The sequence below is a fragment of the Nyctereutes procyonoides genome, unplaced genomic scaffold (assembly GCF_905146905.1).
Source record: "Nyctereutes procyonoides isolate TBG_1078 unplaced genomic scaffold, NYPRO_anot_genome, whole genome shotgun sequence".
Taxonomy (NCBI): Eukaryota; Metazoa; Chordata; class Mammalia; order Carnivora; family Canidae; genus Nyctereutes; species Nyctereutes procyonoides.
In genome coordinates this window covers 47,658,322-47,671,209 of record NW_026575052.1, presented here as the reverse complement: position 1 = coordinate 47,671,209, position 12,888 = coordinate 47,658,322, and the positions used below count along the sequence as shown (strand labels likewise).

At 40.2% G+C, this 12,888-nt stretch overlaps 1 protein-coding gene across 2 annotated transcripts in view; it reads left to right on the top strand.

Annotated features, from left to right (window-relative positions):
• ARHGAP26 (Rho GTPase activating protein 26) overlaps nucleotides 1-12,888 on the top strand; it is a 418,379-nt gene that overhangs the window by 314,245 nt on the left and 91,246 nt on the right. For both annotated transcript variants that reach the window (XM_055332159.1, XM_055332158.1), the window contains exon 18: nucleotides 683-842. In XM_055332159.1, the coding sequence (XP_055188134.1) occupies nucleotides 683-842 (160 nt within the window). The remainder of the gene's footprint in view (nucleotides 1-682; nucleotides 843-12,888) is intronic.

Here is a 12,888-nt window from a genome sequence, read left to right as displayed (position 1 = left end):
GTGTTCCTTAGACTTTGAGTATAAGTGACAATATAAACACAGCCATGCATATGGATATATAGTAGTGCATTTTTGTTTCTGTTTATGCCACGTTTCACTTAATGTAAGCCACATGTTTAATGCAATGAGGTTTAATACTATGAGCCTAAAGTGCTGAATTTCTTAAGATCTCTCCTTCTTAAATATTAGGTCTGTTTGGTGCCTGTGTTTGCAAGTGTATTAAAGCCATCAAGAGTTTTTGTATTTGCACTAGAGAAAATGCTAAAGATCACAGTGGTTTAAGCAGTAGCCAAGTATAAAAGCCATAACTAAAAGAGATTAGTAGTTATCTGAGTTTGCAGAGCAGGGATTCAAATTTGCAAAGTTTTACATTTGTGTGTGAAGCTGCTTTGGTTGGTTGGTTGGTTGGTTGGTTGGTTGGTTGGTAGGCAAAACAGAAATGAGTAAGGGAGTGTCATGTCGTGAAAGTCCAAAATAGCTGGAATGGTGAAGATTTCTAATACTTTGAGGGACAAAAATATGAGTAGAGAAGTCTCTCCTTGGACTCAAAAGACACCTTAAGATGTTCCAGAGTCTGGTTCCTACCAGATGCGGAGCCTGAAGGCAGGGAAGGCACAGGGAAGTCAGTATCTACTTGCACTGTCTTTATCTCATTTGTGCCTTTTCTCTTCCTTCCTCCCAGTGTTGCTAACAACCACAAGCAGAATTTGATGACAGTGGCAAACCTTGGCGTGGTGTTTGGACCCACCCTGCTGCGTCCTCAGGAAGAAACAGTAGCAGCCATCATGGATATCAAGTTTCAGAACATTGTTATTGAGATCCTAATAGAAAATCACGAAAAGGTAACGTGTCATTGGTCACTGTGAATGAAGAATTTACCCTGGGAGAACTTGGGTTGAAAATGGCATTCAGAGTTGATGCAGGTTCCCATTGCTAATGGCTCTTAACACCATGATGCTGATGATGGTCAAGATGTTGGTGATAGTCATCATCTTGTCATGGCGGCAGTGGCCCAGTGGAGAGTAGGGGCCTAACGGCAGTGGTTGTGGTGGTGGTTATGGTGGGCAACATGGGTTAAGCATTCCATTTGTACTGGAAACTGTGCTAAGCACTTTGTATGGGTTATTACTCTATCCTCACAACAATCCAATGAAGTAGGCATTCTTGTGAGCATCCTCTAGAAAATGCCTTTTACCTACTTTTCACATGATGGTCTTCTCATGAATTTGAGGGGTGTTTTTCCTTCATATTAATGGGAGAGTAAACATTTTTTAACGATAATGCAAATATTTTTCCTAGTTTACCCTCCAGTTCTCTATACAGTATATTTTTTCAAACTGTATGGGTGTTGGGGAGAGTCTGTCTTTTCTTTTGGGGCACTGAAGTTTCTGGTCTTTCTTAAAAAGATCTCTCTTGTCTCAGTGCACATAATGAAGTATATCAACACAGGGCTGCCCTTACAAAACTGGGGTGGAGGCCATGAAGTTTCATACATCTGTCCCACCTTAGTTCCTAGTAGCAAATCCTTAAGAAACTTCTCAGAACTTGTAGGGTCTCCTGGGACGCCATTTGACAGCCACGGTGCTGGGATATAATAAAAAAAATAATTTAAACACTGCTGCCCCTCCTAAATGAAAACTACCTAGGATGGTGGTTTAATCATGCCAAATAACCTGCAAAATAAATCTAGACCACTTCTCACCACTTGTCTGCACTGATAATACTCTAACATAAGCCATCATCATCTCTTATCTTGATATTTACAACAGCATCCTGATTTGTTTCCTTCTTACACTCTCAGCCTTTTTCAATAATAGCCACCAGAGCGAGATTCTTTAAGTGCTAAGTCGAGTCATATCATTTGTCTGCTAAGAACCATCCAGTGGCTCCCCATTTCACAGTGTGAAAGTCAAGAGCCCTTACAAGAGCCTGGAAGGTCCTACACAGGCTCTGCTCTTGCCTCTCTTACTTACCTCATGTCATCTATGGCCTTTTCCTATAGTTCATTCCTGTGGCTACCTTGACTACCTTGCTGTTTGTTGCATATCACAAACACGCCCACCTCAAGGCCTTTGCAGTTGCTATTCCCAGTACTTAGAACAGTCTTCCTCCATGTAACTTTGTGGCATACTTCCTCACTTCTTTTCAGCCTTTTAAATGAAGCCCACCTAGATCTCTCTCTTTCAGATTATATATAGACCCAACCCCAGTGTTTTTCTCCCTGAAACTATTTTATCTGATAGCACTTAGCCTTTCCTAATATAGTACATAATTTGCCTACTGATTAAATATGTTGCCTTTCTGACCTCTGCTGGGACATATGCTTCCTACATGCATATTATCTGTTTTGTCCACTGCTTTGTCCCCAGGTCCTCAGTAGGTACTCAGTACATAGGGCTTTGTGGTATCTGGCCTCCAAAATGGCTCCAAGAGCCCCTCATCTCCTGGTATTCACTGCCTTGTGTGGTCCCCTCTCTGAATAGGGAGGGGATCCCAGTATTGATCCCAATGTGACCAATAGGAAATTATAAAACTTATAGAGTATGACTCTGGAAACTAATCAAATAAGACCTTGCAGCATTTGCTTTGGCTTCTGGACTTGCTTTCTTGGGGAAAGCAAGCCACCATGTTGTGAAGGTGTTCACACAACCCTGTGAGGGAGAAAGTGAGCCTTCCTGCCAACAAGCAAACCAATTTGGCCACCATGTGAGTAAGCCACTTTGGATGTCAATTCTTCAGTCTTGGTCAGTCCTTCAGATGATGCAACCCCAACAGACATCTTTGTGTGCAACCTCCTAAGAGACCCCTGAGCTAAGCCCCTCCTGAATTCCTGACTCACAGAAACTGGGAGAGACACTAAATGTTTTAAGCCACTGAGTTTTTGAGGTAATTTGTTGTGGAGCATAAATAACTACTAAAGAACCTCTGAATATAAACTTTTACAAAGCGACAAGTATCCTGCCAAGTTGCCTAAGTGGTATAGGCTGGTGTCCCTTTTACATGGTTAATAAAAAAATAGGAAATCAAATGATTGATTTGAAGAAATTATCTTTTCTCTATTCTGAACTTTGGACCTCCACCCAACCACCTCCCTCCAATATAGTTAAATCAGGTATAGGTATGTGATATATGAGAAAAATGAACCTTGTGAAAAGGGAATATAATTGAAGTTAAAAATAGTTTATAAAGACAAATTATCTGGACTCAAATCTGCCACCTCTTTCTAGTTATGTGGCCATAAGCAGATTACTTAACCTCTCTGTACTCATGCAAGTACTCTCAGTGCAGTCTAAGTGCTGCAACAAATAACTAAATATCAGTGACTCGGGATGATAGATGTTTATCTCTTGCTACACTAAGAGTTCACTCTGGGTATTAAGAAGGTAGTATCTTTTGTAGCACTTAAGCATCCCAGGTGCCTTCCATCTGGTGGTTCTGCCTTCTACTCTGCAAATCTCTGCAATTAACCAATTGAGGGAAATGAGAGAGTCTGGAAGACTGGGTAAGATTATAGGGACTAAGCCCAGAAGATACTTTTTATTTTCTTCCACATTCTGTTAATCAGAAGTCAGTCACATGGCAACATCTTAACTGTAGGTTGGGAAGGCAAGCTAACCCTGTACTCAGAGCAAGGGGAAGCAAGTTTGATGACCAACTAGCCAGTTAGGCACATTCTTCCAGTTGGTTTGCGGTGAGGGTTAAACAAGGTATTATATGTAAAGGACAAGAATCTGGTATGAAGTACGGTTAAATAACTATAAACCGTTGTTTTTAGCAGTCTCAACAGAGTGTTCTGAAAATAGAGCTCAAGTCTATTTCTGAATGTCACATGTCTCCCTCTCCCCAAATAATACTTTTTATAACTTAATCTTTTATTGAATAAAATATTAAATATTGAGCCATATATACAAAGAATGAGAAGTTTGATTATGTTCCATTACCCCAAAGGGGACACCACATTTAAGCCTATAACAGGCAGTGTCCATTGATTTTTGAAATATAACTTTTTGGTGTCTTTGGACTTTCAAAGCCAGCAAGCAAATTCAAAGGTAGCGTGATAGAAAAAAAGGACCAGAAAGTGCTAATAACAATATTGAAACTTGTGTAAATAAGCAACTATCCTGCCTAGGGCACAAAATACAGAAATAGAAATGAAATATGAAGTGCATGGCCAGGCCTGTAAGTATATGGGCAAGAACTAGTGGAAAATACTCATCTGGTTTGGTGGGTTATAAGTTATATTACTCTCTGCTGTGTATTTGTTAAGATACATACAGTATTAAGAGTATTACAGTGCTTCATTATATGTTCTTTTTTATTAGTCTCTGCCAGAGAGTGGGATGAATCACACTGAGGTTTTATGTTCCTGTGGGAGCCAGTGATGAAAGAGTATAAGTGAGAACATTTCTGGGATGAAGACTGCCCTGGAGGGCCTTTCTCCAGTCCTCAAGGAGCTAGTGTACCACCTTGATAGAGGTTTTTAATCTGGGGTCCCTGATGTGCCACAAACCCACAGGTTTGCAAGACCTGGATATGTATATTCTCCTGGGGAGAAAATCCTTCATATTCATCAGGTTTGCCTTTCTGGTAAAAACAACTTAGAATAAAGGCAGCTAGACCCCTGTTTATCATGTATCTTTAGGTCTGGTCTAGTATCAAATGAGCAGTTACTGTCTTAGACTCCTTTGGAAGCCTATGAAGTTCATCTACTAAGCATCCTAAGCATGGCCATGCTCTGGCCCCTGGCTTTCTGGAAACAGTGCTTTGGATAAATTTCCTCCCAATAGAACTAAACTGTAGTCATCAAATCTAGAGCACTTTTATGTCCTCTGATGAATATTGTCAGAGACTTTTTCTTTAAAATTCACACTAATAAGATCTTAGTTAATATTTAATGAACATTCCCTTCAGCTTGGCTGTAATTTTCTAGAAATATGCACACACATACACAAATGTCCATGAGTGACTACTTTTCTAAATTTTGGGTTACAAGTTAGGCAAAATTCTGAAACCCCACTTGAAGAAATGCTTTCTAACAGCATCTTTTCATTCTGTCTGCCAACAAGGAAAGCATGAGATGGTATGCTTGCTTGAAACAAGCCTGAATACAGGTCTTAAATGTATGTGCCCTGCAATGACTGGTGTAATATTCTCTTGGGTTTTTAAGAACATTTTGTAGAAGGTGTTTACTTGGTTTCTTGGAATAAAACTAGAAGGCACCCAGTAATAGAAGACAGTATGAAAAGAGACCATGGAAACCCAGGCTAGCCACTGGAGCCACTCAGAGACAGAGAACCATAAGATGCCTGTTGCAGTTATCTATTCCTGTATAACAAATCATCTCCAAATCTGTGACTTTAAACAGCAAGGATTTTTTTTCTCTCTCTCAATTTTGTGGGTCAGAAATTTGGGAAGGGCTCCTGTGTGTCCCATATGGCATCTGCTGGGGTGGTTTGACTGCAGCTAGATGATCCAAGATGGCCTGGGTCTACATGTCTGGAACCTTGGTACTAGCTATCGGCTGAGACACCTTGATCCTCTTTCTGTGGCCTCTATCTCCATGTGATCCCTTGTCACTTGGTGGTCTGGGCCAAACTTCCAAGCAGTCAAATACAGAAGCTACAAGGCCTCCTACGGCATCAACTTGGAATAGACAGAGTGTTGCTTCAGTTCTGTTGGTCAAAACAAGTCACTAGGCCAGCCAGACTGAAGGGATGGGAAAGAGACCCCACCTCTAACTGGAGAAGCAGTACATACACAGAGGCAAAGGGGCAGTTGTGGCTGCTGTCTGTGCAGGCGTTCTACCAGAAGTCCTCACCCCCATGCCTGGAGTTTTGCTTGTAGGTCTGCTTGTAGGTCCTATTGCAAAAGGCATTGCTTTCTTAGGAGAAGCTTGTGCTGTACCCAGGCAGTTCCTCAGTATTTCTAACAGAAAGTGTTCTCCTTCTCCTCAGCATTACCATTTTTTACACAACCAGGGGACATCAAACATTTGGTGATACTGACAAGTCAGTCCTCAAATACCCTTTGAAAGCCTCTGTGTGGGGAACTAACTCATCAATGTCTAAAACTGGAAAAACATCTTTGTTGTTAAATTTGACATTTAGAAGATGGGTGCGGAGAATGCTTGCTAGCCAGAAAATTCAATTTATTTTACCTGATGAAGCATCTTTTTTGAAGAGAAGGAAAAAAGCTTCTGTGTTTGAACTGGCTAAGGCATATGGCCAGAAACTCTGTCCTTCACCTCCTCCCACAGACCCAGTGAGGAGAGCAATGTTTGGAACAGTTATAGGAGATAAATACCCCACAGTAAGTAGAGTCAGAGAGGAAAAAGCTAGAAGATGGGGATCATGTTTGGGGCCTGGTGGGGATCTTCCTTTTTCCACGTTCGGTAATACATACTGATTTACTTACTCAATTGAAGGAAATGGATATAGTTTGTAATGTACATAGTTTAGAAGTAATAATGGCAGTAATAGTTAAATGTTGTTATAGCTTTTTTTCTGTAAGATACTGTGTTAAGCAGCTTTATATCCCACCATATCATTTAATTTTTATAAGGTCCATATTTTACCTTTACTTTACAAATTATGAACCTGTACCGCAAAGAATTTAAGAAACAACCCTTAGAGGAGGCACTAGATCTGAACTGATTTCACAACCCAAGCTGCTCAAACCTGCTCTAGTTTATCTTTGTGCTGTGTCAGTTATTGAGCATCTACTACTGACTAAAAAAGAGAAAGACAAGACCTTTTTCCCAAGGCCCTCCAATTTTATCAGGATGTGACTAAACATGATACAGTGTGCTAAATGACATCCGATAAGCTGAGTAAAGTATATGGCATCACTAAGAAAAAATCATTTAATTCTGCTTCTATTGGGCTCAGACATTTCTAGGCAGAGAAAGAATTGAGACATGAGGGACAGCCTTCCCAGGGATTAATCAACTCATGTATATTAAAATGATACGGTTGTGAAAGAACATGGGTTTTATGTTAGCAAGTGGTGGGGAAATGCCACCAGGTAGATGGTTTTAGCCCACCATCAGGGATTTTGAAAGCTATGGGAAAGGGTTTGCATTTACCCCTGAAAAATGGGAGCTTTCAGGTTTCCAGTTTAAAGGGTTGAAATGATTATATCAGCACTTTAGACATTCCTGGAGGCTGAACCAGATTGTTTTCTGATTATTATCAAAATCACTTGTTAAATAAAGCATAAAAATCATAGACTTGACTGTACTGTTGTAAACTTGTGGCTTTATATTTAAAAAGTCTCAGAGTGTAACCTTTGATTTACAGCTTTTATTCTCACCGGATAGAGTCAGATCCTATTAATGGCTTTTATTTGATTCTTTGTGCCAGACTTTTTTTTTTTTAAGATTTTATTTATTTAACACAGAGAGAGCACAAGTAGGCAGAGTGGCAGGCAGAGAGAGAGAGAGAGAGAAAGAGAAAGAGACAGAAAGAAAAGCAGATCCCCTCTGAGCAGGGAGCCCAATCAGGGCTGGATCCCAGGACCCTGGGCAGACAGTTAACAGCCTGAGCCACCCAGGCGCCTCTTTGCCAGACTTTTAAAGGGAAGTTCTAGCTTATGGCATCATTTCCTGTCAATAAGTCTATACGCTTGTCTCTTCTTGGTTCTTGTAGTATATGAGACCTAAGAAGAATAGTCTTAAGTCTTTTTAAAAAACAAAATGTTTTTTTAGCCTGTAATCACACATCAAAGGGGAAAGATTTTAGTTCTTCCCATCCATTATGTAAAATTTATCATTTTTGTATGGGGACACAATCTTTGCCCAGCTCACAGCTTATTACTCTGAGCCTGAAAACATCAAGCAGGCCAATACTTGAAGTTTTAGTGAATATTACCAATATTTATATGCTTCTAGTTAACATACTAAAACAAAACAAAATATTGAGTGCTGTCATTGTCTAAGATTCTCTGTTGCCCAGGAATTTTGCTACTTAAAATATTTTCCTTTTATTTTTTTTAAAGGTTACCTTGCCAGTAACTTTGAAAATTTTAGATGTTTGGGAAGAACACCATACCAAGGACACAAACTGCTTTCTTTTTATAGCTTTGGTTAAATGTGAAATCTCAGGTTAATAACATATATGTATGTGCATTATATTTTCCTGTTAAATTCCAACCTGTAAGAGTAGGATTGGACCTGCTCATTGTGTAATGGTCCACATTTCTTTGGCCTGTGGCACTCAAAAGGATTTCTGCACATAAAGCAGAATATGAGTGTGCACATGTGCCTATGCACCACATGCTTTTATCACTATCACCCCTTTTAATGCCTATTGATCTTTTACAAAAGAAGTCATCATGATTCTTTGCCCAGTTCATCAGTTTGCTTTGGAAGAAGTAGGAGTGTTGATCTTGGAATTGTTAATTCTTAGAAAAATGCCCCAAAGATCAGTGCCCCCTTTTAAAATATGTTAACTTTTAATCTTATATGTCAAGGAGAAGAGCTGGTAAAGGGGACCCCCCCCCCCCGAGCATCTAGTATAAGCACCAAATCCTAAGCACCCTTGCATTCCCATTAAAATGATAGTGTCTTTCAATGCAGTTGTCTTGATCTGACTTGCTCTGGGCCCACCAAACTGACTTGATCTGCTTTTACCAAAATGTTGGTGGACTTGAAATCCATTGCACCACTGTTGGGATTTGTGCACAAAATGTCCATCAGTTAATAAAGTACAATTGATTTGAACAGTTTCTGGTAACTGATGAGTGTTTGGCAGTTCTATTTCATTTTCTTGATATTTCAAGCAGCTATTGATATGCAGCCTTAATGATGATGATGAAGAACACCTGGATGCATTACTACATTGAGATAATCCCTAGTACTGTTGCCTGTTTGGGAAGCTAATCTTGCAACTATGGTCATGGCTTTTTTTTTTTTTTTTTTTAATGTGTTCATTGGTTTTTATTCTTTGTTACTTTTTCTTCCATTGGTTCCTGAGTATACTCTTTTTGGTCCTATCCATGTTACGTTTAGAACTAAGCTAGATTTACTTATATGCTGGCCTGGAATGCTTCTGTCACAGGCCTTTTTTCTTTTTTGAGTGTCAAGTGCTGTGCAAGTTACTCTTCATAATGTGATAGAGTAGTGGATCTAAATTTATATATTCCCTCCCAATCCCAGATAAACTGAGCATTGTTTGAATTGTGACGCTCCTTTAATGTTTTTTAAATAGGGTGGGGTTTTGTTTGTTTTTATCTTTTTTCTCTGTCAGCAAAGAGAACAAGAAATAGAAACTTTCTGGAGATAGGGAAAATCATGGCACCCCCGGAGGACCCATGCCATCTATTTATGCCCTCAGTTACCAAATGAAATTGGTTTCTCTTAAGAACTTTTAATAAAACTCACCAAACTACTTTCTAAATTGTTGATCCCTCTGCCAAAATGCTGACTGATATCAATAAGGTATCAGACTTCCAGCTGTCCTTAAAAAAACCTTTCTGTAGCTGTAGCCTATGAATTTGGCTTCTTAACTGTTGCTGTAAATGAGCCCTGCTAAATAAGACTTGAAAGGAGCTGGGTTTACAGCTTCTCATGGAAAGGAGCTGGGTTTACAGCTTCTCTGGCCCTAAGCAGCCCTGCTGCACTGCCTGTCATGAGAAGGAGTGTGGGTAGTGTATGAGCCCTGCTCTGTGGTTCCAGCCCTCCACTCCCAAAGCAGACACTCCTCACATTAAACAAGCCCAGATTTGTTGATCCTTTAATACTTGGAACTGATGCATTTGTGTCTCAGGAAAATGCTCAGTCCCTTCTGTTTTACTTTGTAATCCCCAGGCCTCTGTCGTTGATTTATTGTCTCAGAGCTACTTTGCAGTTAAAGACCCAACAACTCTTTATCATGACCTAATTTTCTTCCCATAAAAATCACAGCACATAATAAAGAGTGTACCCCACACATTATAGGGAGGATCCTAATCCTTGTAAATTACAGGAGCATATGATGAATGGGATCACAAAAGGTGTAAAAATGTGTATGTGCCATGGCCAACAACAAATTCTGCAAGTGTCAGTGTTCTACTGTGTCAAGATGGGCCTCAGGCAGGCAGGGGGGCAAGCAGTGAAATTTGAATTTTGTAGATGATGCAAGGGAAAAGAACAGCAAATTTTAACATTGCTGTAAACAGTTAAGATCGATGTTTTACAAAGAGCAGTAATTAAATTTGCACTTATAAATTAAATCCTCGTGTCCTGACTGAAAATAATTCTTTGTTGAGTCTCCAGTATTTCCATTCTTATACTTTTTTATTGAATGCAGTAATGTCTCTTGAACACTGAGTGTCAAACTGTATTAGGTGCTTTGGTCTTCAATACACTCCTGGGAGTTTTTACTGATGAGGCATCTGAAGGTCAGAGAGTTATACAACTTGCTCAGAGTCACAGAACTACTTGCTAGTAAGCAACTAAAGTCAGATCCATTGGACTATAAAATTTGAAATCTTCTTATTTTGTCCTCTTGTCTCTCAAATTAACACTACATATAAAGACCACACATGGGCAAGATCCAGATGGTCATACTAAATTCCAGTCCAGCTGCACTAAAGTATATGACCTTGGACAAATCAGTTCATCTCACTGAGTTTTCTCACCTTCATGATGCCAAGAATAATAGTACCTTTCTTATAGAGTTATTGTGAGTAAAATAATGAGATAATTCATGTAAATAACTTAGCATGATGAGCACTCAACAAATTTTGGTTGTTTTATTGTCATTTATACCATTACCACTTCTTGTCCACTCTTTGCTAGGTTCTATGCCAGGCACTTAACTTTGCAATAGCTCTAAAAGGCAGGTATTAGATCCTCATTTGCACAAGGGAAACAGGCCTTGAGGCTCTTGCCTGAGTTGAACCCAAGTCTGTCTAACTTCCCAGCCTCTCTGCTTTCTACCCAAATGCTGCTTGTAAATTCCTTTGCTGTCCTTTTTGGGGTGATATGGCAAAGACACTGCTATCAATGATGGTGAGGTGAGTGTAGCTCTAGGTGTTGCCCTCTGAGTAAGCAACAGAACCTGGACCTGGCCCAGGCCTGTGTGACTGCAGAAGCCAAGGTACCCTGAGCACTCTCCTGTATAGCTTAAGCGGAAACAGGAGTTTGGTATCTATAAGTCTGCTAATTCTACTTGTGGAAGCTTGAAATTGTAAATACTTGGAAGAGATATCCAGAGTTGAAGGCTTACAGCCTTCCCAATAACTTTTATTTCTAAAGTGTTCCTAACTCAGTATTAGTTTGTAAGTTTGGACGGAATTAACAGGGCACTTGGGGCACAGAATAAATCTCCCCCTTTTTGTGTTAATTTAGAAAGTCTCTGTGAAATGTGTGGATCCTTCTGCCATGTGGTAGAGCTCCATAAATCCGTTGTTTGGGGATCCCTGGGTGGCGCAGTGGTTTGGCGCCTGCCTTTGGCCCAGGGCGCGATCCTGGAGATCCGGGATCGAATCCCACGTCGGGCTTCCGGTGCATGGAGCCTGCTTCTCCCTCTGCCTGTGTCTCTGCCTCTCTCTCTCTGTGTGTGACTATCATAAATAAATAAAAATTTAAAAAAAAAAATCCGTTGTTTGTAGATAATAGGAACTTACACTTGCATCATTCAGCAGGGTCATTTGTACAATGATTCTTCTCAGCAGAACTAATGAAACTTTACTTGATTTTCTTGAAATTATTACCTCTCCCAAACAAAACAGGATTGGAATAACCAACAAAATTATGAAAAATTCAGATTATCATCAGAATTCCTACTTGAACTTCTAGCACAGAGACAAATTTTTAGCCTGGTTAGAAGGTGGCCAGATAATAGGCAGGCTTTAAATAGCCTGCATTTGTTCACGTTTCAGAGTTAAATGAACTACAGTAATTTGGGGAATGATTTTCCAGACTCCTTCATGTAAGTTTGTATTATCTGCTATGACTTGGTCACATTTACAAAAGTGCCCTTGCACTTTGGAAACGTGTGTAATCACAATGGTGATAGTCTTGTATCTGGCACTTGACATTCTGTGGTGTGAGAACAACCCCATCAGAACTCTTGAGCAGCCTGGACTGGAGAACTGGCCTTTGGAACTGTAGGTTTAACCCCTGATGAAAATCTCCTAGAACTGATTCCAGTATGGCCAAACAACTTTTCTTTTAAAGAAACCTACCAGTGTGCAGAATGAACTACTCTCCTGTGTTCTATGCTCTTCCTGCTTGGCTGTGTATAAACATTGTGTTGGAAGCAATTTTTCATGCATTTGCCAAAATCCACAGCCTTTCCTCAAAACCTATTCTTTGCTTCTCCAGCATTTCCTACAGTTTTTAGGAAGGAGTTCAACCTCACATTTTCGGTAATAGTTGAAATTAAAATGTATCTCGATTTTCTTGGTACCCCTTGTAGTTGCCCAAGGAGTTCATTTCCAGTTAGGAAAAGAGGGACAAAATTCGGGATGCCAGATACGACGGAGTGGAGGCCTAGCAGAAGTCTGAATTAATTTTCAGACATTTTCAGCTAGAGATGGCTAAGAGTGCTATACTTGAGGGCAGAGGCAGGGGGCTGCTAAGAGGCACCATTATTTGTTGAAATCTGTGTTTGTGCATTTGGAGCATGGCTTCTGGAGTGAAGATTGGCTGGAAAAGCTGAGCTGAATGAGTAATGACAGCTGAAGAAGTGGAGAGTGCAGATGTGAGGAGTCGCAGCCTTGCATTCCAGAGCCAGCCCCTCTCTTGCTTCATTGCATGGCAGATCAGGGGATCTCTCCTGGGGCATGTTCACCCTGCTTAATATGCTGAATTGACCTATGGCTTAGAAGTCATGTGAAGTGCCTAGCACAGTGCTTGCCAGGCATAGATGCTCACATACAAAAGCACAGTTGAAATATCAGGAA